At 42.2% G+C, this 27000-nt stretch overlaps 1 protein-coding gene across 3 annotated transcripts in view; it reads right to left on the minus strand.

Annotated features, from left to right (window-relative positions):
• Nucleotides 1-27000, minus strand: part of CCNY (cyclin Y) — a 234159-nt gene that overhangs the window by 15090 nt on the left and 192069 nt on the right. For all 3 annotated transcript variants that reach the window (XM_010389413.2, XM_030940401.1, XM_010389414.2), the window contains one exon: nucleotides 10059-10225. In XM_010389413.2, coding sequence (XP_010387715.1) covers nucleotides 10059-10225 — 167 coding nt within the window. The remainder of the gene's footprint in view (nucleotides 1-10058; nucleotides 10226-27000) is intronic.

Here is a 27000-nt window from a genome sequence, read left to right on the forward strand (position 1 = left end):
GAAATATATTCAAATTGATCAACAAAAAGCACATTTCAGAAATATTCAAAATAGATCAACACTGTATAAAAAACCAATTTGGTGCAATTCAGCAACTTGAAAACAGAACTCTAAAATGATGTAAAAAGCATCTAATATGCTGCCTATTTTTCTAGAAACTAGGGTCACTTCCCAAAAGAACAAGAAGCAGAGTCTTGAGGAGGTATCTGCACAGCCGCACTTACAGCCTCCATTCCTACTAGCCCGATGTGGAAGCAACCCAAGTGTGCATGGGTGGATGAATGGACAAACCAAACGGGACACACACCCTCAGGGCAGCACTACACAGCCCTGAAAAGAAAGGAAATTCAGACACACGTTACAACATGGAGGAACCTTGAGGACATTACGGCAAGTGAAATATGCCGGACACAGAAGGACACAGACTGTATGATCCCACTTACGTGAGGTCCCGAAAGCAGTCAAGTTCATAGAGACAAAAAGTAGGACAGTGATTACCAGGAGCTGGAGGAAGGAGGAAAGGCAAGTTTGTGTTTAACAGGGGGAGGGTTTCAGTTTGCGAAAATTAAGAGTTTTAGAGATGGATGGTGGTTAATGGTTGCACAACAATGTGAATGTACTTAACGCTACAGAAATGTACACTTAAAAATGGCTACAATCGTAAATTTTGTGCTACATACATTTTACCACAATTTAAAAACAAAACCCCAGACACCAGGTATCTACAGAGGAACTGAAGTTCTTTCTCTGTGACCTCCTGTGCCATGAATGCTTGGACAAGTCACTTGATTTCTCCTTATTTGGATTTGTCTACACATGAAAATGACACAGGAACACTGCAAAACAAAAACAAGAAACAGACAAACAGACAAACCCTGAGGTGTAATTTTTTTTTTTTTTTTTTTTTTTTACAGGCTTTTTGCCTACAGAACTCTGCACGGTGAAATTTCATCGTCCTTTCCCCATCCACAGCGGTTGCCACTTCTTGCTCTAAGCTGGCCTGATGCTGTGACCACTGATTATTGGTGAGAGTGGGAGAAAGGCTGGCCTTTGGCCCCATCTTCCCACATGAGGTCGGCCTAGAGATAACATCTGACTGGTGCTGGTGACTATCCACATGGCCTGGTGCCCTGACTGTTCTGCCTGCAAATCTCAGTGACACTCATCGTACAGTGTTCTTCAGCCTGCGCCCACAGACACGGAGCTACACAGTCAGCTGCCTTCCAAGCCAGAACCCCTCTGTCCAAAGGTACATGGGGAGACTCCAAGTCAAGTTCTCACTGTTGGATAATTCTTGAGCAGGAGATTAGCCTATGGTCAAAAATACCAGGAAAGTCACTTCAGGAAGCTGGGACACAGGAGGCCACGAAGAAGGGTACCTAGAAGAACAAGCACTAACAAAAACCCCATTTGAAAAGCTTTCCGTCTGAAACCTGTGAGCCCTCTCCCTGCTCAGGAGCTCCAAGGGAAAGCTCGAGTTGTTTGCCTCTGCCAGGAAACTGAGACAGATTAACACACTGCTAAATGGCAAAAAGTTTAAAACAGCACGTACAATATGGGCCCAGTTTTGTAAAAATAAAATCTATGTAAACACTGGGAAGTTCTATATAATAAAAATGTTAGCAATATTCTGAGTGACGGGATTACAGAAAAGTATGGCAGGGCAGCCCTTGCTAGGACGGAGTCAACCCCAGGAGATCTGAGACTTCTCCTGCCCAAACGCCTCCCACCCCACCCTCAGGCCCAAGCCACTGACTCTTTTCCCACTTGGGAGGTAGAACAAAAGGATTCTAGCATCCTGGGGACTTCCATAGCGTGCCAAGAATGACAGGCTCCTGGCATGCACCTCCCCTATTCTGGGACACCCAAATGGGATTTGCGGAAGGAACCCATTGCTCATCCAAGGCATTGCAGGTAGGGAGTATAGCTCGGATGGCTGTCCAGGCCCCTGTTCTACAGGCTGTGTCATATCAGCTCTATTCCTGAAGCTATGCTTCAGGACACCTGTCATATTAGGTTAGGACCTACTCAAATGAACCAATGTTAATTTAATTAGGTTTTTAAAGACCTTATCTCCAGACATGGTTACATCTTAAACTAGGGGTTGGGAGGGCTTTGCATGTGAATTTGAGGGGGCCAAAGTTCAGCCCTGCAACACTGTCGTCGTGCCCTTCAGAATTCATGTCCACCAGGAACTGACCGGCAGTGCCTCTGCTCATCTTTATCTTGGCACAGGGCCCCCAGCTTCCAATGAGCCTCGTGCTGCCTTCTCTTCCCATAAAGGGCTACCGAGGAATCATGATCTTCCCTCAGCCATTCAGCCAAGTGATGCCCAATTCCACCAATTCCTGAGAGCTCACACGGTTTTACTGGGAAAGACTGAATGAAGCATTCATTTCTAAAAATTCTAATAGTGAATCTATTTACTGTGTGGGTGCCACAAAATAACTTGGAGCCTCTAGGTCCACCAGCATCTATGTCCACAGATATCCCCAGCAGCTCCTAGAATACGGATTTAATTCCTTCTTTTAATAAAGTTTACAGGGTGTATTAGTTTGTAAGAGCTGCTGTAATGAAAATGCTAGGAGGCTTAAACAACAGGAATTTTTTTCCCACAGTTTGTGGCTGTAAGTCCAAGCTGTTGGCAGACTGGTATCTCCTGAGGCTGCTCTCCATAGCTTGCTGGTGGCCATCTGAGTCTCACATGCTCATCCCTCTGTCTGCTGCCTGTGTCCAGATCTCTTCTTCTTACAGGACACCTGTCATATTAGGTTAGGACCTACCCAAATGAACCAATGTTAATTTAATTAGGTTTTTAAAGACCTTATCTCCAGACATGGTTACATCTTAAACTAGGGGTTGGGAGGGCTTTGCATGTGAATTTGAGGGGGCCAAAGTTCAGCCCCGCAACACTCGTCGTGCCCTTCAGAATTCATGTCCACCTTACACGCAGAACACACTCACCTCATCCTAACAGCCCCAAAGTCCTAACTCATTCCCGCTCCATCTCTAAGTCCCAAATCCTATCCAAATATCATTTGAATCAGGTATGGGTGAAGCTTGAGGTATGATTCATCCTAAGGTAAAATTCCTCTCCAGCTGTGACCCAGTGACCTGCTTCCAAAATACAATGGCGGCACAGGCACAGGACAGACATAGGACATAGGACAGGCATCCCCTTTACTTCCAAAAGAAAGAAAAAAACTCAGAAAGAAAGGGGTCACGGTGTCCAGCAAGCCTGAAATCTAGCAGGGCAAGCTCCAGCGATCGAAGACTTGAGAGCAGTTCTCTCTGCTGATGTGCCATCACTGGCCCCCAGGAAGCCAGCCCTGCCTTGGCCTAACCCCCTGGAGCCAAGGAGGAAAAAGCCTCACTCCAGGCTGTGCCTGCTGGGCCCACAGTGGCAGTGGCAGCCTTGCTGGCCTCGGTACCATCTCAGGATCATTCATCCCTTTCCTTGGAGGATATCACACGTCATGCCAGACCGTTCTGTTGGCCTGTGGAATGCCAGAGTATGACAGCCTTGCTTCACCTGTCCTCTCTCTGGGCCCTCGGGTGCAAGCCGGCAGCGCTTCTGCTGAGATGGCCGACTGGATCCATGTTTCACATCTGTAATCTCTTTAGCAAATGCTGTCCTACCATACCTTGTGTTGCCTCCAGAGCACACTTTCCCATTTTTTTTGCCATATGGATAAACTGAGATTAGAAGATTTGAGATTTCTAAATCTTCGGCTAGAAGATTTGAGATTTCTAAATCTTCGGCTAGAAGATTTGATTCCTTGTTACTGAATAATCCCTCCTGTTTATCTCTCTCCTCTCACACTATACTACAAGCAGCAAGAGGAACCAGGCTGTGCCTTCCACACTGTGCATGGAAATATCCTTGGCTAAAACATCCACATTCATTTCTTAAACATTCTACTTTCCACAAAACACTAGAACACTATTTGGTCAGGTCTTTGGCACTTTCTAACAAGGATCACCTTTCCTCCAGCTCCCAGGAACATGCTCCTCACTTCTTTCTGAGACCTCACCATGAGCACCCTGGACATTCATACTGCCAACAACATTCTGTTCATGATGACATGTGAATGCATCTACAATGGTAGAGGCATTCTTTACAGCTGTCCTGTTTTCTGAGTCCTCACCAGAAGCACCTTTATTTCCCACATTTCTACCAACAATCCCTTCAAGGCAGTCTTTGATTTTTCTAATATGCACCTCAAAACTCTTCCTGCCTCTATTCCTTACTGACTTTCAAAGCCACTTCCACATTTTTAGGTATTTTCTACAGCAGCACCTCACTTCCCAGTACCATAATCTGTATTAGTCGGCTAGGGCGGCAGACTAACACAGGTAACAAAGTCCTACAGACTGGGTGGCTTCAACAACAGAAATTTATTTTCTCATAATTCTATAGGCTACTAGTCCAAGATCAAGGTGTCAGTGGGGTTGGTTTCTTCCAAGACCTCTCTCCTTGGCTTGCAGATGCTACCTTCTCTGTGTCCTCACATGGCCATCCCTCTGTGTTGTCTGTGTCCTAATCTCTTCTTATGAGGACATCAGACATACTGGATTAGGGCCCACCCTAATGACCCCATTTTAATTTAATTTCCTCTTTAAAAAATATATCTCCAAATATGGTCACATTCTGAGGGTCTGGGGGTTAGGACTTCACACATCTATTTTAGAGGAGACAATTCAGCCCATATCATGAATAGCATCTGTTACAGGACTCAGTGGGACTCTGGACTTCAAGCTGGGATATGCATTCAATTTACAGTACAGAAAGTGTCTCTAAGCATGCTTGAGAACACAGCATTAGGAAAGAGATTTCTAGATCTGTAACTTTCATTTCACTCTCCTAAAACTGACTTGCTGGAGAACAAATCTGTGTGCGCAGGTTTTCCTTCTGGCTTCTTCTTTCCCAGTCGCTCTTCTCCTGCCCTGGGAGGGAAAGGCAGGCTGCTCACCTGCCCTTACTAAGGTTCACTGTCTCAGGGGGAAAACCCTCTGAGGAGCCCAGGAAAGGGACTATATCCCAACATGTGCTGGGAAAGTGAATGGCTCTAATGACAGGCTACCTGGACGGTTTCCAATTTTTGCTTTCAACAAACTGAAGTAGGGGTTGGTAGGCTCATTTAAATAGCCTTTACTAATAGATGGCTGTGTAATTTTAACATAAAATTCAAGAAGTGTTTTAAGACTTGAGTGACACTGCTATAATAAAACTCCTGAAAATTTCACCCACTCATCTGAACATGTGCTCTGAACTCACACTAAAGAGGCAAAAGGGAAAGGGGAATAAAACTGATGCTCAGCCTGGTTTCAATAATCATCATACACAAAAATATAAACTAATGAAAGAAAAAACTACTGATCTCATTAAGAGATCTATTTCCCATAAGGTTTTGCTTTTTATATTTAAGAATTTATATTGACTTTTTAAAAAAATATAAAACAGAGCCTTGCTCTGTCGCTAAGGCTGGAGTGCAGTGGCACGATCTTGGCTCACTGCAACCTCCACCTCCTGGGCTCAAGTGATTCTCATGCCTCAGCCTCCTGAGTAACTGGGACTACAGGTGAGCATTACCAGTACCAGCTAATTTTTTGTATTTTTAGTAGAGACGGCATTTCACTATGTTGGCCAGGCTGGCTTGCACTCCTGACCTCAAGTGATCCACCCACCTCGGTCTCCCAAAGTGTTGGGATTACAGGTGTGAGCCACCACACCCAGCCTTAGTATGTCTATATTTTAATCAACTGTGTACTAATGACAACTCGGACCTGAAAGTGTTTTTAATAAATTAGAACATTATCATCCAGAAAACACTACTGCAATTTTGACTTAAATGTATATTTTTGAGGAGACTTTTGAGGAACGGAGAATTTTGAGGAAGAGGCTAATGTGTGAGGAAACTAGAAAGAAAATAATGAGTTCAAGGAGAAAAAGGAACAATGTAAAATTTTCACCTCTAAGAAAATAGGTAATTGTGAGTTTCGTATTACTCTGGTATATTCAGTCTCCAGTGTATACTTTTAACTTTAAAATCCTATGATATAAAATATATTGCAAATAACATCCTTTACAATGACTAAAACTTGGGATAAACATTTTCAAATGTCAACTACAAAGGCCGAAGCGGGCAGATCACCTGAAGTCAGGAGTTTGAGACCAGCCTGGCCAACATGGTGAAACCCGTCTGTACTAAAAATACCAAAAATTAGTCAGGACTAATGGCAGGTGCCTGTAATCCCAGCTACTCAGGAGGCTGAGGAGAATCACTTGACCCGGGAAGCAGAGGTTGCAGTGAGCCGAGATCACTCCATCGGACTCTGACCTGGGCAACAAGAGCGAAACTCTGTCTTTTTTTTTTTTTTTTTTTTAAATGTAGTGGGTATATAAAATTTTTCAAACTTCTTCTAGGGATAAACAGGCCAAAATGTATAAAGACCTCCGCTATTGTGGTCACTGGCTGTCACCTCCAGAAAGAAATGGAGACACAACTGTGCCAAGTACCTCTGCATAATCAGGAACTGTAAATGTGTGGTTCAGAGGATCCTTTCGGCTATCACCCCTATCAGAAGGAAGCTCCATGCTCCCTCCAATCTTCTGGCAGGGGGAAAACATGTCTATCCCTCCCCAAATATCCATATATGTGATTGTTTGATCAGCGTTTCTACAGAGAACATATAGAGTCTTATAGTGTGTTCATCATATAACCAAAGAGTAAACAATATATTGTAGATGGACCACAGTGGCTCTCAAAACAAACAGTAGAATAAAATATGCAAGAATCTGAACATGCAAGGACTCAGTCTGGCTGGGTTACAACTTTGCCTACTCTGGGCCTTCAGTCCTCAGAGCTCTGCAAGGAAAGCAGATGAGCACAGGGTGCCTGAGCTGCATCTCCCCATGATCTGTTCTCCAGCCTGGCAGAGGGCAGTGGAAAAAGGTGGCACTCCAGAGTTTCTTCAGGAGAACTATTTATGGTCAGACCTTTTAGAAACATCAGGGCTTCCTGAATGCCTCCTTCCTCTGCCCAGCTACAGGCATGCGGGGCACTGATCAAATGCTGCATTGAGTCACTAAGGTTCAGCCAGTGGCTCAGATGGTGACAGGGTAGCCTGGGCACCAATAGCTTTCAAAAAAGACAAAAAGCAGGCTAAAAAATGATCAATTTTCTTTGGACAAAATACGGAACAGAATTTTAACATCAATCCTACTATTCTACTAACCACAGTGCTGATTCTTTCAAAATCTTAGTGAGTAAAGCAGCAGCTTCACTCAGTACAGTAACTATTACTATTTTGCACTTGAAAAAAAAATCCAACCTTATTATAATGTGTAATTGTTTAAGCTATTGACTGCCCATCAAAAGAACAGATATTAAGGCTATCATTATCAAAACAATTCTTGATATTAAGTTAATTTCAGCTGAATGAACACTGGCCAACTGTTTTAACTTCTCTGTGTAGAAAAAGAGTTGATTTACAAAAAATAGTTTTTTTGTTTTTTATTAAGTATTAGATAAAGAAACAACTGTAGCTCCAATTGCTTAGAAGAGAAGAAACATAAATTTTGACTGACTTACTAGTCAAGTGACCTGGGCATCTTAATTCTCAGTGCCTCGTTTTCATCTGTAAAATGGAAATAATAGTACAGCCTCATGTATAAATGTGAGATGTGAATTAACATAGAAAAGTCATTTCTTTTGAGCAAGGAAGTGCTCAATATAGGATAGCTGCTGCTGCTCTTGTTGTTACTGTGATTATAAATTCCTGGTAATTGGTTTTTACTGACTTGAATTTAAACCTTCAATGAATACAACCTAAGTACCTAGAATTCCAAATTACCTTTACCCTCCTATCTTTTTATTTAAGGAGAGTAGGAAAAAGTAAAAATTAATGTTTCGTGCCCTTAATTAAAACATCTTCGTAACTGGGGACCAGTACACATCATTTTCATTTGGCCACTGTATAATGTTCACTGGGATTGAGAAAGGTGAGCCTTTCCTCATCAGCTGGGGGTTAAACTCCCCACTTGGTTCTTTTGTTGGGACATTACTGACCCTCTCTAGGCCTCAGTATCCAGATCTGTAACATGGACATCAGTATACATGTCACAGCAGTGCTGAGAGGATTCAACTGACATGTGCATGAACTGAGTAATGTGTACCTCCTGACAAACAGTTTATAAACATTTCCTCAAAATTTTAAATCAAACTAAGGGGATTTTCCATTGATCCTAGGTTTCCACGAAAATTCAGTTTGCTGGCATTTTAGTGAATTAAACCTGGTGGGCTAAGGATAAGAGTACAAAAAGCATCTCCTCCACACCTCTAATGTTCTTCACTGATCATTTTTCTCTGTTCTCTTTTGTTTTCATGCTTCTGTGGTATCTGTAATTCGTGTTTGTCTCTCACTTCCTTTTACAAATACAGCTAGGATACAAATCAAAATATTTAAGACTGAGTCTAATTTCATCAGGTATTCTGGCTTTAAGTGGACACACCTAGTCATGGGGGGGGAACCCTCTGTGCTCTCACAGAACCTGGGCACCACCTAAACCAAGTCACTGGTCATGTACCATCTAACAGGAGGGGACAGCCAGAAGTCATCACGTGACGTGCTGGTCAGTGTCAAATGATACCAAGGAGCTGAGGAAAGATAATCCCTAATAAAGAAAACGGGCCAGAATTTCTTATACCTTGCACCCAAATGTCCACCTCCTTTATGATATGAATGACAACTGTTTTAGTAGCTGCTTTCACCACGAAACATAGTCAAGAATTTTATTTTTCTTACTATATAGTTCTGATTTAAAAAAAAAACTTCTTTATGTGTTTCTTACTTTATGTAATAAGAGAACTGCAGACACAGGATGAAATTGTATAGGTCTGCAGCAGGAATAGGCTCTGCAACAAATGCCCTAAGAACATAAACAAGCATACTTCAAAGGCCACCACAACAATGGGTGCCCAGGGAGTTGGTAACTGGAGGCAAGGAGGGCCCTAGGCTACTGCGGAATCCAGAACCCACATGCCCACAAGTCTGCAGCCCAGGGACGCCCCTGCAGTGGTAGCTGTCACAGGCACTGGGAAGGTCCTGCATCTGAGGATTACTGGGGGCAGGGATGTGGGTGTAGACTGGGACAGAGCTGGTAACCTCATCCAGCTTAAAGACACCTTGAGTTGGTTTGCCAAACAAAACATATGAGAAAAATTTTAGCAACAATGTCAGAAGTGACTATAAATCATAAGGAACTGTAAGTCAAGTAGTGCTAGCTAATTGTTTTCTACAATTCCTTCTTCCCCAAGGGCTCTGAACTCAGTTCCTGGATTCCCAGTCCATAGAGACTCCACTCCTCCCCCAGACAAGAGTCTGCAGGTGTCCTACTAATAATCCTCACCTAAATTGAAGACTAGCCCATCTGAGAAACCCTGACACTGCCCAAAGAGTAAGGGGAGTGGACAGCTCTCAGTCCCCACGCCTCCCAAGGCCGATGCCCCTCCATGAGCTGTGTTCATGCTGCAAGTGGGAGCCCCGGGACACAAGGATGACCTGAGGCAACTGAGCCTGCAAAACATGACAAAGAAGTGGATGTTTTCTCTGTGAAACTAAACAAAAATATAAAATATTTTAGCTTTTGTGCTTTTTGGATTGGCTTATTGCCTACAAAGGACTGTATGGGGGCATTACCTCTCTGTGATCAGTCTGCAGTGAGATACGAAGCCCAAATATAAACCATCACAGGCTGCTATCAGTGCTGGACCACACCTTTCTAATTAAAGGAGAGTTTGCTTACAATATAGTTTCCGTAAACCAGTTTCACAAAACCTGGAGGTGTCACCACTACCTGTCCATGATCCACATAATGAGAAATGCAGGTTTTCATATGTAATACTCCATAGCCATGCCCCCGTGGTACCAGCTCACAACATTCAGTCAAATGCATTCGTTCTGCACTATACAGACCATTAAAAAAGGAGGCAGCTTTCTTTCCAAATGGTCTGGCCAAGACTCTGATGGCCACCTACCCCTGTCCCCCTACTCACATGTCCTCCACCGTGATGTCTTTCAGGATTTGGCAGTAATCCACATTCCATACAGCCTGGTCATCCCACACCTTGGAGGCCAGCAGGATCGCCCCTAAAACAATCCGCTTCCAGTTGGCCGGACAGATATCTATCTCTGCATATGTTAAAAGTCTTTCAAGGTACACCTGGGAAGACAAGACAATGCCAGAGCTAAGTGATTTGTTTTCTCCTATACACCAGCACACCTCAAGAAATGCTAAAATATTATGTATCATATCCACCTTTAAATGGGAATTTATTACCCAATCATATTTATTTTGAAAAGGCCAAAGGGCTCAATGAGTCTGATGAAACATGGGCTAAAAGTCCCACTCCGTCAGTGGACAATGTGGGTGCAGCTGGATCTTAAACAGACTCTGTGGAGGAACCAATTCCAGGAAGCACAGGCTAATTTCTCACTCTGTCAACTGTGATATCCATACATGTTAATGAATGTTCCAACAGAAAGGATAGAGAATACACTTATTTTGTTTGTTTGTTTGTAGGTTTTTAAAAATTAAGCTTTTTGTTTTGAGGTAACTGTAGATACACATGTAGTTGTTAAGCCTATCTTTTAACTACTGTGGTAAAATATACACAACGTATAATTTACCATTTAACCATTTTCAGTTCAGCGGCATTAGGTACATTCACACTGTTGTGTTGTTTCTGCAGTGTGGTGGTTACCACATTCACCTGACACACGGCTGTGCAACCATCACCACCAGCTATCTCCAGAACTTTATCATTTTCCCAAACTGAAACTCTACACCCGTTAAATAATAACTCCCCACTTCCTCCCTCTCTGCAGCTACTGGCAACCACCATACTCTATGAATCTGTCTCTATGAATCTGACTATTTTTGGCACATGATATTGGTAGAATCATAAAATATTTGTCCTTTTCTGTCTGGCTTATTACCACTTCGTGTAATGTCCTCAAGGTTCACCCATGTTGTGGCATGGGTCAGAACTTCCTTCCTTTTTAAGACTGAATAATATTCAACTGTATGCACATACCCCATCATGTTTATCCATTCATCTGTCAATGAACATTTGAGCTGTTTCCTCCGTTTGGCTATTGTGAACAATGCAGCTATGAACCCTGGTGTACAAACATCTGTCTGAATCCGTGCTTTTAATTCCTTTGGGTACATACCCAGAGGTGGAATTGCTGGATCATAGGGTAATCCTATGTTCAATTTTTGAGGAGCTGACATACCATTTTCCACAGTATGCACCATTTCACATTTTGGCAATGCACAAGGATTCCAATTTCTCCACATCCTCCCTAACACTGCTTATTTTTCTGTTTTGTTTTGGTAATAGTCGTCCTGATGGGTGTGAAGTCATGTATCATTGTGATTATGATTTTATATACCTATTTTTAAATCATTAAAATGATTGGAAAATAAAACCAAGTAATACAGGATTTCTAAACTGACAGAATTTAGGTTGAAGACAGACATCAGAAATATCTATAAAGTCCAGTAAGTTGGGCCACGAGGTAAGAATGTCTTTTTTAGTTTCCATAGTAAAACTGTTTATTATTGATAGTATGTCTTAACACTTCTCTGAACTATGAAACTACTACTACAGTTTTTATCAAATGCATTTGCAAAGTGAAAATGTATCAGAAAAAAAAAAACAAAATTAAACAGACATCATCTATGCTTTAAGAACTTGCAGATAAAACCTATTAATGTTATAATTATTCATAGTATATAAGGTCCATAAAGTCTTAAATATTGCAAAACGCAAAAAGGCACATTTATTTATACATAAATAAAATAGATTATTTTCAGTTAAATGATACCAACATTCCCAAATGGAATGGGAAAGGTTTGTTGTTGTTTTGTGTTAAAAAGGAAGAATTCACACCTGTTACTTCTTTAGGATGTTCTTGAGACATCTTAATGAAGTTTAGGAAGTTCTTGAGAAAAAGGGTAATTAACACTGACTGGGAGAGGCCTCTTACGGGATGCGAATGCACAAGGCCTGTGAGGGGACCCAACAACCACAGAAGGTGGACTGCTATGAAGAACCCCAGCTCCCAGCTTGCACAGCTAGGTAGGTGCTGTTCTCTGGGACAGGGTGCACTGGGCAGGAAGAGGTTGGTAAAAGATCGCAGGCCTAACTCTGGGTGATTTCTGTCTTGAAATGTCCTAGAGGATGCCACATAAGTAGTGAACACACAGGTCTGGAGCTCCAAGAAGACAGCACTGGGGTGCCAGTCTGAGAGTCTGTGACAGGCAGACAGAGCAAAGCCAGGGGCAAGGGACCTGGGGGAGGCTTAAGAACTAAGAAAAGGAGGGGCTGGGCCTGAGACTGGAGGGTCCCTTCCATTTTAAGGGCTGGAGACAGGATAAAGGGGCAGCAAAAGAGAGGGAGGAGTAAAACCTGGTATGTGGTGTTCTTGTTGAGTCTTGTAATAGTTTGGAAAAGAACTTCTAAGGCAAAGCTGTGTTTGCAAGTGCCTAAACTAGGCTTACAACATCATATGGGGCATATGAGAAGGAAACTGAAGGGGTCTCTTGCACAATAAAACATTAAATTGGAAGATCAAGGATTCTATTGTGCAAGTGGTGGGGCAGGAGAAGCAGCAGGCATGGTGGGTTCAGGAGGGAGGAGGCCAGGGAGAGAAGGGCAAGGGAGTAAGGGTAGAGGGACAAAAGCAGTGGCAGGGAAGACAGGGTGGAAGAAGGGGATGGAGGAACAATCCTTAATGGAAGCAAAACTCTGGGCAGATAAAGGATAAAAAGACCATCAGTGAGCAGCACAGGGTCACCAGCACTGTAGGGTCATGGGCCATGAGCAGCGCAGGGTCACAAGCAGCGTAGGGTCACGTGGCTTGACCAGCTCCTCTGCAGAGCCCCCCAACCCTCATCCCTAAACCACAGACAGAATAAGAGGGTCTAATGCTCCCCAAAACAACCAGAAACTTCCTTGTGGTTTATTTTGCCAGGTGCAGTTGTGAAGCCCCTGAGAAACTGGTGGGGTGGGGAGGGGGAGGTCAGACTCTTCTCGGTCTCTTCCAGAGAAATGGGGATTCTGGCGTGGTGAGGGGTGGGGGGTTTGGCACCCAAATGTTTGCTGAATGAAAACATCCATGACCAATGGTTCTCTTGCTTAAAAAGATTACTGTTCTGTATTCAGTGCTTTAATAATGAAATCGCAATTTTTTAAATCTTAAAAACTTGGATTTTTATGGCTTATCAGATGTTCCTTAGAATAGATCAGGGCACCGTACTGCAGACAAAGTAAAAATCCTAAAAAGAAAGTACGGTTGACCTCTGAACAACACAGGTTCAAGCTGTGTGGATCCACTAATATGCAGATATTTTCGTTAACCGCTACACCAAATGCACCTGACTCTCCTGCCTCCCTTCCACCTTCTCCACCTCTTTTGCCTCCACAGCCCCAGAGGCAGCAAGACCAATCCCTCCTCCCCTCCTCAGCCTACTCAATGAGAAAACGACCAGGATGACGACCTTTATGATGATCCACTTCCACTTAATGAATGGGAAATATATTTTCCTGGCTGGGCGCGGTGGCTCACACTTTTAATCCCAGCACGTCGGGAGGCCAAGGTGCGCAGATCACGAGGTCAGGAGATTGAGACCATCCTGGCCAACATGGTGAAACCCCATCTCTACTAAAAATACAAAAATAAGCTGGGCATGGTACACATGCCTGTGGTCCCAGCTACTTGGGAGGATGAGGCAGGAGAACTGCTTGAATCCAGGAGGTGAAGGCTGTAGTGAGCCAAGATTGTGAAACTGCACTCCAGCCTGGGTGACAGAGAGAGACTCCATCTCAAAAAAAAAAAAAAAAAAAAAAATATATATATATATATATATATACACACACACACACACACACACACACACACACATATATATATTTGTCCTTATTTTCTTAACATTGTCTTTTCTCTGGCTTACTTCATTGTAAGAATACAGTACAGCATACATATAACATGCAAAATAAATAATCAAATATTTATGTTATAGGTAAGGCTTTCAGTCAACAGTAGGCTATTAAGTTTTGGGGGGGTCAAAAGTTCTATGTGGATTTTCAACTGTGCAGGGTTCCATGCCTCAAACCCTGGAGTTGTTCATGGGTCAAGTGGAGTAACACATTTGAAATCCCAAAGGCAAATAGCCAATAAGCTGTAGTAAGAGGTTCTAAGTATACTAATAATAAAATGGAAAACCATTATAGGGAAAGTCCACCTTGACCTTCCCAAATTAGTTGGGTGACCCTCCCCTTGCTCCGAGTGCTGCATTTATCTCAGGGTAGGGTAAGGGCCTCTTCCCTGGATAGGAAGCCTGGATAAACCCTCATCTCATCCCCAGTATGCGCGGCATCTAGCACAGGGGCCGGCAGTGCATGCTCCCTGAATGCTTCATGGACACATGGTCCCCTGCAGGGATGATGAGGGGCCTGCATCCACACAGGGCTCCAGCAGGCTACTGAAAGAGCTATGAAAGGACAGATTTCCAGCCCAAGGGAAGTCGGCAGGACTACATACGAGAGTGATTTGCTAGTAAAACGACCACAAATAATGGCATTCAGGAAAGAGAACTGCATTGACAAACGCGTAGTGAATTAAGGGAAACAGAGTCCTTGGCTTGTGAGACAGGTGCAGTGGTGAACAACAAAGTTCAGAGGCGGCAGCTATGGGCACACAGGAAGCCAGAGAGACTTTCAAATAAGGTCCAGGAAGTCATAAAGCACGGCATTGTAACTGCACTGGAAAGGCCGTTGTGGGAGTTTCCAAGTGTCCTTCACTCAACAATGGTGGAAAAAAGTAAGTCACTCAAGAAAGCTCAATAACCTTATCAATTTTGGGGGATTTTCATTTATTATATTAAGTTTAAACAGAAAGAATAAGCTAATGCTTTAGATCGTAATTTTCCTCTGTGTGAACATCATAACTCTTCAGGTAAAGATCTAGGTGACGCTCAGTGGAATTCCAGCTGGCACTGACCTCAGGGTCCCAGGGTGTGTATTTTACAAAGGCTGGTGACAAACTCCTCTCACTCTCCAACAAAGGGACAACCAGAAAATGTGCAATACCACTGTGCTGACAGCAGAAAATGGGGGCTGGACCTAAGTAAACCTCCAGATCGTTAAAGCAGCAGAAAAAGAAGACTGTGACGCAATCTTCACCCGGATACCAGAGACTCCATTTCTTCACAGACGTGAGGCGCTCAAACCTCCCAAGCTCTCCACAGAGGTCGATGCTCACTGGCTCAGTACAAAAAGCTGACTACATTTTCTTCTGACTTTGTAACTTACCTTAGTAGATGAATATTAATAACTGTATTAGGTAATATTTAAGAGAACACTTAATGTTTGGGAAAAAACCAGTCATGAACCAGGTGGGATATTCCATTACGGCTAACTGAAGGAATCAGACAACACGATACATCCTGTAACAGAGGGAAAGCAGTTGCTATACTGGGAGATAAGGCATTCACGGTAAGCTTAACTTAAAAATACTTAATTTAGCAAAACTTGCCAATACAACTATAGTCAACAGTCAGCTGCAACTTCTTTAGTAAACTCCCACTTGGATATTTTAACTCTCTGCCAAGTAAAATAATACACAGTTGATTTTCCTAAACAATATCCCACGACCATTGCTAAGAGGTCACTCTTAAATAAGTTTTCACACTTAATTCATGAGAATGACTATTCTGAGAAGTCTCTCTCGAAACTACAGGTTAATGAGCAACTATGGGGCTGTAAAGAGGCATCAGCTGACTGCACATCACAAAGCCGTTCAGAGGCATTTGGAGGGGATCAAACAAAACTCACGGAATCGAGGATATATGCAAATGAGATCCCAATGATGCTGAAACTATTCCAATCCGATTTTAAAGAATAATACTAGGCCAGTTAATTCTCTGAATCTGTACCAGATATAATTTCCTTCTGGACTTTAATCCTGCCGTCTTTCAGCTGTTTGGTTTGGATGATTAGAGCATGTTACGATACAGCTGAGGTCGAAATCATACGGGTCAAGACTCTGTGAAGTGAATTGGTAGCTTCATTCCATTCTCAATTATACCCTAATTCCAGAGTGCTGTCTCATAAACATACTATTTTGGGGGAATGCGGGTAGCTTCCTAAACTCCCTGTATTCAGCAATGCTCCATAAATTACCACTTTTGTGGCCAAAAAAATTATTTTAAAGGAGTAATTATTATTTTCTGTTTATAAAATTTCTGCCAGTTTCACATTTGGATTCTTTTTGTACCTGATGCTGGAAGATTTTCCAATAGCCTGGAATAATATACACTTATATTATGAATATAGATTAATAAATTAACATAAAGTATAATCTTTACCCTAACCTACAGCAATAACCTCCTTGCTGGTATTCCTGGAGAGATCTTAATGAAAATCTCACATGATTCTGTTGGTATCCTGTGGATATGGGTTACACTGTGTCCCCTCTTCCAATATGTTGAAGTCCTAACCCCCAGTGGCTCAGAATAGGGCCTTATTTGGAGACAAGGCCTTTACCGAGTTAGTGGAGTTAAAATGAGGTCATTAGGGTGGGACCTAATACAATATGACTGGGGCCCTTACATAAAGGGGAAACTTGGAGACAGACATACACACAGGAGAACGCAGCATGAGCATGAGGCTGGGCACCCACACACCACAGAGAGACGCCTGGAGCAGAACCTTCCCTCACAGCCCTCGGAACTAACCTGGCCAGTGCCTTGATTTTGGACTTCTGGCCTCCAGGACTGGGAGACAATGAAGTTCTGGGGCTGAAGCCACCCAGTGTGCAGTACATTGTTCTGGCAGCCCCAGGGAATTAACAGAATATCTGTCTAAAGATCTTGATGGCTCCCTGCCACCTGAAGCGAAGCTGGCCATCCACAGTCTGGGAGTAGCTCACAGACAGGTTTCGTTTGGCTTCGAGATTCTTTTTAAAATCTCAGCTAACAGGGAATGTTCAAAAATAAGTCCGGTTTTCTAGCTTCTCTTTGAACACTGGAAGGCTCCAGCCCCTCATTTCTACATGGCAAGGATTAGTCATGCTGTGATTTTCAAATGTTACTGAGTGTACATGCATGCACACACATGAACACATGCTTACTTAGCATTTGCCATCAGTAACAGCCCTCTCTTTCCTCTAAAAGGAGGCATTTGCAGCCCAGGAAATGATCCTGATCATCCACCTAAAATGTATAAACAGAAGAGAAAGAACAAAACAGCACGGAGTGCAGCAAACAGTGAACATAGCAAGCCTGAGACTGCCATGCTCAGAACAGGCTGCTTCTCAGGCTGACCTCAGCTGGCATTTGAGAGCGTCCATTTCAGGAGGGCTCCCAGCATTCCCAGGACAGGTAAGAGCAGCTCGCTATGCACACAGGTGTACAAACAAGGTGGTTTATGCTGAGCCTGCTTTCCCTCTGGGACTCTGGAATTTTGGTATGTGCTTAACAGAGGATGTCTGCGTGACCAACACAAACCTCAGGCGCTGAGTCTCTAATGGGCTTTGCTGGTGGACAACATCTTCGAAGTATAGTCATACGTCATTTAACAATGGGTACGTTCTGAAAAATGCTTCATTAGGCAATTCAATCCTTGTGGGAATACCATAGACTGCACTTACACAAAAGCAGGTGCTATGGCCTACTACAAACCAAGGCTGTGTGGTATGACCTATTGCTCCAAGGCTGCAAACCTGTACAGCATGTGACTGTACTGAATACTGTAGGTAAGTGGAACACAAGGGTGAGTATTTGTGTATCTAAATATATCTAAACAAAGAAAAAGTACTGTAAAAATATGGTATTGAAGATAAAAATGGTCCACCTGTACAGGGCACTTACGGTAAATGGAGCTTGCAGGACTGGAAGTTGCTCTGGATGAGTGAGTGAATGTGAATCCTAGGGCATTACTGTACACTACTGTGGATTTGATAAATGCTGTACATTTAGGCTCTATTAAATTTATGAAAAAGATTTTCTGTAATAATAAATTAACCCTAGCTTACTGTAACTTTATAAACTTTAAAAAAATTTTAAACTTTGGACTCTTTTGTAATAATGCTTAGCTGAAAACACTATACAGTTGTACAAAAATATTTTCTCTCTTTATATCCTTATTCTACAAGCTATTTCATATTTAAGTTTTTTTTTTCTTCACTTTCTAAACTTTTTTGTTAAAAACTAAGACATCAACACACATCTGCCTAGACCTACACAGAGTGAGGATTATCAATATTGCTGTTTTCTGCCTCCACATCTTGCCCCACTCCCAGGTCTTCAGAGGCAGTAATACACACAAAGCAGTGGTCCAGAACACCTCCTGAGGACCTGCCTGAGGCTGTTTCACTGTTAACTTCTTTTTTTTTAAATAAGTAGAAGGGGTACACTCTAAAGTAACAATAAAAAGTATAGTATAGTAAACACATAAAACAGTAACAGAGTCGCTTATTATCAAGTATCACATGTACCGTGCACATGCTAGACTTTTAAATGTCTGACAGCACAGGTTTGCTTACATCAGCATCGCCACAAACACCTGACACCTAGGATGCACTAGCATGTTATGATGTCACTAAGCGATAGGAATTTCTGAGCTCCACTATAATCTTCTGGACAAATGTCATATATGTGGTCCATCGTTGACTGAAACACCATTATGTGGCACATGACCGTATTGTTACAACTCACTGCTGGGGGATCAAGTGTGACCTGTATCACTCCACTGGGAGAGGACTATTTTTCCTCCAGACTTTGCCCCACGGGCCCTCCCCTTTTTGCTGATTTTGCATTATACCCGGACATTATAATAAGTCATAGCTGTAGAACTACATGCTGGGTCCTGTGAGTCCTGCTAGTAAATGATCAAACCTGGGGTGGTCTTGGGGACTCCCAACACACACAGTATTTTACAAATGCCAGGCTGCACCCGATTAGTGAGTTTTTAAACAAATATACCAGATTATGAACAGCATTCTTTACTGAAATTTTTAAAAAATGAAACAGATGGAAAAGAATAGATCTAGCAAGTTGAGGTATCTGTTTATGAAATCTTGGGCACTAAGTGTGCACTAAGATGAACATAATTTGCATTGCACTTGCCTTTAACTTTACTGAATTTGCATAAGCATGGCAACTCTTAGACTCCCTGTCACTAAGTTTAGGTAACTAGTGACTTGACCACCACTTATTATTTGCTAGCAATTGGAGGAGCAACTGAATAAGATGTCTGGACTCATCACTGAATAGATGCCACCTGAATAACAGCTTTTGAATTCCTCAGAATCTATTAAAAGTGACCCATAAAAGAAGTCTTTCAGGGTCAGATTCAATTGATTCCACAGTCACTTCACCATCAGAGCACCAGATTCTGAGAAGGGATTTAGAGGCTGCAGTCAGGGGGTTGAATGGCAGGCGTCGGACAGCCATGCAGCAATGGCTGGGCCCTGCCAAGGACTCCTCAGGCTGAGACCCAACCCCACTTGGCATGACCAGTCATCCTGACAGGCTGATATTGATATAACAAGCACTCTTCTTAGAATGCATCACCTAGGGAGGTGGAGCACAACCGCCTGCTTAAGTGTGGGTTGTAGACAGTGACCTCATTCCAAGGATACACAGTACAGAAAGTGGAGAAAAAGAGTGGCTACAAAGCACAGAAACCTGACAAACACAACCTCAGCCAGGGATCAAGGTTATCATCAATAGTCATAAGTCATGTTGACCTTATGTACCTTTGACGTGATGTGATAAAAATGATGCTTTACCTTTGTTATCTTCCTCCAAAAAAACATATAATCCCAGTCGAATCATGAGAAAAACATCACACAAATCCCAAGTTAGGGACATTCTACAAAAAAAAACTAGCCAGCACTCCTCAAAACTGTCAAGATCATCAAAAACAAGGAAAGCCTGAGAAACTATCACAGCCAAGAGGAGACTAGGGAGACACGACAACTAGATACAATATGGTGTCCTGGATGGGATCCTAAAGAAGAAAAGGGATGCTGGGTAAAAATTAAGTAAACTGGAGTAAAAATGAACTTCAGTTAATAATAATAATATATGGGCAGGTATGGTGGCTCACACCTGCAATCCTAGCACTCAGGGAGGCCGAAGAGGAAGAGTCACTTGAAGACAGAAGTTCAAAGCCAGCCTGGGCAACGCAGCAAGGCCCAGTCTCTACAAAATATTTTTAAAAGTTAAGCGAGTATGAAGGTGCACGGCTGTAGGTCCAGCTACTCAGGAGGCTGCAGGGACAGGATCACTTGAGCACAGGAGTTTGAGGCTGCAGAGAGCCATGAATGGTGCCAATGCACTCTAGCCAGGGCAACAGAATGAGATCCATCTCAAAAATAATAGTTAGAATAATAATATATCAGTATCAGTTCATTAAGTGTAACAAACAGATCACACTAAGATACTAAATTATGTACATTATAACATACAATTTTATAATATTATAGATGTTAAAAACAAACGATGTGGGGTTTACAGGAACTCTGTTTTCTTCACAATTTTTATGTAAATCTAAAACTAATCTAAAACAAAAGTTTATTTAAAAAAATACATCTATGGAAATTAAAGTATAACCCAGCAAACCTTTTGCAATGCAACTAAAGCTTAGAAATTCATAACTATAGATGCCTGTATTAAAGAAAAAAACTCAAATCAATAACCTAACTTTCCATATTAAGCAACTAGAAGAAGAGCAAACTGAAACTAAAGTAGAAGGAAGTAATCGAGATTGAAGTGGAAAGAAATGAAATAGAAATATTAAAACAAGAGAGAAAATCAATAAAACTGAAAGTTGATTCCTTGGAAAAAACAACAAAATTGAAAAAGCTGAAGGTAGACCAACCAAGAAAAAGAGAAATGGCTCAAATCAGTAAAATCAGAAGCAAAACAGAGGACATTATAGACTTTACAGAAACAAAAAGAATTACAAAAGAATACTGTGGAACAACTGCATGACAACAAATTGGGTAATGCTGATGAAATGGACAAATTCCTAGAAAAACAAACTACTGCAATTGACTCAAGAAGAGATAACCTGAAAGATAACCTATAAGAAATAAGCAAGGAGACTGATTAGTAACGTAGAAACTTCCAAAAGAGAAAAACCCTGACCAACATGGCTTCAGTGGTAAATTCTACCAAACATTCAAATAAGAATACCAACCCTTGACAAACTCTTCAAAAAAAAAAAAAAAAAAAAAAGTAGAAGGAATATTTCTCAATTTGTTCTATGAGGCTAGTATTACCCTGATACCAAAACCAAAGATATCACAAGAAAACCATAGACCAAATTCCTTACAAATATGGATGTAATTATCAACAAAAGACTAGCAAACTGAGTTCAGCAACATATAAAAAGAATTATACACTGTGACTAACTGGGAATTATCCCAGGAATGCAGGGTTAACATATTAATAGAACAAAAGATAAAAACTACACAATCAATCACGATAGATGCAGAAAAAGCATTTAACAGAATCTAATACCCTTTCAAAATAAAAACACTACACAAATTAGGAATACAAGAAAACTTCCTCAATCTGATAAAGGACATCTACAAAAAACTCACAGCACACAGCACATTTAATGGAGAAGAATGGAAAGCTTCACACCTATTATCAATGACAAGACAAGGATGTGCACTCATGATACTTCTATTCAACACTGTACTAGAGGTACTAACTGTGGCAACTAGGCAAGAAAACGAAATAAAAGGCATTCCATAACGAACAGGAAGAAGTAAAACGATCTCTATTTGCAGGTGATCTTCCCATGTAACATTCTAAAGAATCTACTAAAAAAATTATTAGAATAAATGAATTCAGCAACGTGGCAGCGTACAAGATCTACAAAAATAAATTATATTTCTATAGTCTAGCAATAAACCACCAAAAATGAAATTAAGAAAACAATTGAGTTAATAACAGCATGAAAAATAATTAAATACCTATGAATTTTTTTTTTTTTCTTTTTTTGAGATGGAGTCTCACTCTGTCACCAGGCTGGAGTGCAATGGCACAATCTCAGCTCACTGAAATCTCTGCCACTGCAACCTCCGCCTCCTGTGTTCAAGCGACTCTCCTGCCTCAGCCTCCTGAGTAGCCGGGACTACAGGCCCATGTCACCACACCTAGCTAATTTTTGTGTGTTTAGTAGAGATGGGGTTTCACCATGTTGGCCAGGATGGTCTCGATCTCTTGACCTCGTGACCCGCCCTCCTTGGCCTCCCAAACTGCTGGGATTACAGGTGTGAGCCACCGCGCCCAGTCCCTAGAAATAAATTTAACAAAAGAAATATAAGATTTGTATACTGAAAACTATAGAAAAATGTTGACAAAATGAAAGAAAATCTAAATAAATAGAAAGATATTCCATGTTAGAAGATATTTGAATGCTTAATACTAAGACCACAATACTTCCCAAACTGATCTACAATGTATCAATGCAATTCCTACTAAAATCCCAAAATTCTGGGGTGGTGGGTGCTAACAGAAATTGACAAGCTAATTCTAATGTTCATTGGGAAATGCAAGGATCACAGATGGCATGGCCAAAACAACATTGAGAGAGAAAAACAAAGTTGGAAACTCATACTTTCTGATTTCAACTTCAAATCTATGGTAATCAAGACAGTGTAGTACTGATATAAGGATATACATAAAGATCAATGGAATAAAACTGAAAACCCAGAAATAAACTTTCATGTTTATGGTCAAGTGATTTGTGACAAGGGTGACAAGACAGTTCAATGGGGAAAGGATAAAGGCACTGGGACAACTGGATATCCAAATGCACAAGAATGAATGTGGACCCCTAACTCACAAAAACTAGCTCAAAATGAATGATGGACCTAAATATAAGAGCTAAATTTATAAAACTCCTAAAGGAAGATATAGGGGTAAATCATCATGATCATGGGTTATGCAATGATTCTTAGATAAGCACAAGTGACAAAAGAAATACATTGGGCTTCGTGAAAATAAAAACCTAAGTTCCAAAATATACCATCACAAAAAAGAAAGGACAAAACAGACGAGAAAATGTGTGTGAATCATATACCTGACAAAGGACTTGTATCCAAAACATATAAAGAACTCCTGCAACTCAACAACCAAAAGACAAACCCATTTTTTAAATGGGCAAAGAATGTAAATAGATACCTCTCCAAAGAAAACATACAAGTGGTCAATAAACACATGCAAAGATGCTCAACCGTCATTAATCCTCAGGGAAATGCAAATAAAAACAATGAGCTAACCCTTCAAACCCACTAGAATGGCTAACATGAAAAAGACAGACACTAACAAGCATTCATAAGGATGTGACGTGGAGAAACTGAAAATCTCATTATGTTGCCAAAGGAAATCTGAAATTGTGCAGTCACTTTGAAAAACAGTCAATCTGCTGTTCCTCAAAACAGTTACCATACGACCCAGCAATTCTACCTCTAGAGATATACCAAGAGAAATGAAGACATATGCCCACATATAAACTGTATCAGTTCATTTTCATGCTGCTGATAAAGACATACCTGAGACTGGGCAATCTACAGAAGAAAGAAGGTTTAATTGAACTTATGGTTCCACATGGCTGGGGAAGTCTCACAATCACGGCAGAAGTCAAGGAGGAGCAAGTCACGTCTTACACGGATGGCAGCAGGCAAAGAGAGAATGACAGCCAGGCGAAAGGTGCTTCCCCTTATCAAACCATCAGATCTCATAAGGCTTATTCACTACCATGAGAACAGTATGGGGGAAACTGGTGCCATGATTCAATTATCTCCCACCAAGTCTCTCCCACAACAATGGGAATTATGGGAGACACAATTCAAGACGAGATTTTGGTGGGGACACAGCCAAACCATATCATTCCACCCCTGGCCCCTCCCAAATCTCACGTCCTCACATTTCAAAACCAATCATGCCTTCCTAACAGTCCCTCATTTCAGCATTAACTCAAAAATCCACAGCCCAAAGTCTCATCTGAGACAAGGCAAGTCCCTTCCACCTATGAGCCTGAAAAATCAAAAGCAAGCTAGTTACTTCCTAGATACAATGGGGGTACAGGTAATGGGTAAATACAGCCATTCCAAAGGGGAGAAATTGGCCAAAACAAAGAAGTTACAGGGCCCAAGCAAGCCTGAAATCCACCAGGGCAGTCAAATTTTAAAGCTCTAAAATGATCTCCTTTGACTCCAGGTCATGCTGATCCAAAAGGTGGGTTCCCATGGTCTTGGGCAGCTCCACCCCTGTGGTTTTACAAGGAATAGCTCCCGTCCTGGCTGCTTTCACAGGCTGGTGTTGAGTGTCTGCAATTTTTCCAGGTGCATGGTACAAGCTGCTGGTGGATCTACCATTCTGGGGTAGCTCTTCTCACAGCTCCACTAGGCAGTGCCCCAGCAGGGACTCTGTGTGAGGGCTCTGACCCGACATTTCCCTTCCACATAGTCCTAGCAGAGGTTCTCCACGAAGGCCCCGCCCCTGAAGCAAACTTTTGCCTGGGCATCCAGGCATTTCCATACATCTGAAATCTAGGCAAACCTCAATTCTTGACTTCTGGACACCCACAGGCTCAATGCCACACAGAAGCTGCCAAGGCTTGGGCTTCCACCCTCTGAAGCAACAGCCTGAGCTGTGCCTTGGCCCCTTTTAGTTATAACTGGAGTGGCTGGGACACAGGGCAGCAAGTGCCTAGACTGCACACAGCACAGGAACCCTGGGCCTAGTCTACGAAACCATTTTCTCCAAGACCTCCAGTCCTGAGATGGCAGGGGTTGCCCTGAAGACCTCTAACATGCCCTGGAGACATTTTCCCCATTGTCTTGGGGATTAACATTCTCTCCTGCAAATTTCTGCAGTCTGCATGAATTTCTCCTCAGATAATGGGTGTTTCTTCTCTATCAGACCGTCAGGCTGCAAATTTTGTGAACTTTTATGCTCTGCTTCCCTTATAAAACTGAATGCCTTTAACAGCACCCAGGTCACCTCTTGAATGCTTTGCTGCTTAGAAATTTCTTCCACCAGATACCCTAAATCATCTCTCTCAAGTTCAAAGTTCCACAAATCTCTATTGCAGGGGCAAAATGCCACCAGTTTCTTTGATAAAACAACAAGAGTCACCTTTGCTCCAGTTCCCCAGTTCCTCATCTCTATCTGAGGCCACCTTACCCTGAACCTTATCTTCCATATCGCTATCACTACTTTGGGCAAAGCCATTCAACAAGTCTCTAGGAAGTTCCAAATTTTCCCACATTTTCCTGTGTTCTTCTGAGCCTTTCAAACTGTTCCAATCTCTGCCTGTTACCAAGTTCTAAAGTCACTTACATATTTTTGGGTATCTTCAGCAGCGCCCCACTCTACCCGTACCAATTTACTGTATCAGTCCGTTTTCACACTGATGATAAAGACATACCCGAGACTGGGAAAAAAAGAGGTTTAATTGGACTTACAATTCCACATGGCTGGGGAGGCCTCAGAATCATGGCGGAGGGTGAAAGGCACTTCTCACATGGTGCCAGCAAGAGAAAATAAGGAGGAGGCAAAAACAGAAACCCCTGATAAACCCAACAGATCTCGTAAGACTTATTCGTTACCACGAGAACAGTATGGGGGAAACTGCTGCCATGTTTCAGTTATCTCCCACCAGGTCCTTCCCACAATAATGGGAGTTATGGGACATACAATTCAAGATGACATTTGGGTGGCAACACAGCCAAACTACATCACAAACTTATACAAATCTTACCACAAACTTAGGTTCACAGCAGCAGTATTCATAATAGCCACAAAGTAGAAACAAGTTAAATGTCCACCAACTGATGAATGAGTAAACAAAATAAAGTACAGCCACCCTCAGCATCTGTGGAAGGTTGGTTCCAGGGCCCCCTGCAGATACTGAAATCTGAGGATGCTCAAGTCCCTGAAATAAAATGGCATAGTCATTTTCGTATAACCTGTGCATATATCATCTTGCATATCTCTACATGACTTATAATGCCTAATACAATGTAAATGCTAGGTAAATCGTTGTTACACTGTTTTGTTTAGGGAATAATGACAAGAAGAAAAAGTCTGTACATGTTCAGCACAGATACAACCATCACAGGCCTAACCACATTTTCTTTTTTTTTTTTTTTTTTTTTTTTTTTTTTTTTTTTTTTTTTTGAGGCGGAGTCTCGCTCTGTCACCCGGACTGGAGTGCAGTGGCCGGATCTCAGCTCACTGCAAGCTCCGCCTCCCGAGTTTACGCCATTCTCCTGCCTCAGCCTCCCGAGTAGCTGGGACTACAGGCGCCCGCCACTTCGCCCGGCTAGTTTTTGTATTTTTAGTAGAGACGGGGTTTCACCGTGTTAGCCAGGATGGTCTCGATCTCCTGACCTCGTGATCCGCCCGTCTCGGCCTCCCAAAGTGCTGGGATTACAGGCTTGAGCCACCGCGCCCGGCCCCTAACCACATTTTCAATTTGCAGTTGGTTGAACCTTCAGGTGCAAAACCCTTATACAAGGAGGGCCAACACTCACTCTCTCTCATACATATACATATACATATACATATACATATACATATACATATACATATACATATACAGAGAGTGCCGAAAGCCTGTGGGTTGTGACCAACTCAGCATTCCACTGGAGGTTATATGATCAAATAGCAAAATGTTCACCATGAATGCAGGATGTGGGCAAACTCACAACTGTGCCTGCCACCAGAAGGTTTGCTGATGGCAATAACTCCCTGGCACCGTGCTCCCTGAGGTTATCTACTGGAACATCTGGAGACTACTGTTCAGAGAATGCAGCTGTGCAGGCCTGCACTAAGTCAAGCAGCTGACTGACAAACACCCCCTTCTCCCTATCTCCTTTACTCAATAAATACTATAAATA

Source organism: Rhinopithecus roxellana, chromosome 11 (assembly GCF_007565055.1).
Source record: "Rhinopithecus roxellana isolate Shanxi Qingling chromosome 11, ASM756505v1, whole genome shotgun sequence".
Lineage (NCBI taxonomy): Eukaryota > Metazoa > Chordata > Mammalia > Primates > Cercopithecidae > Rhinopithecus > Rhinopithecus roxellana.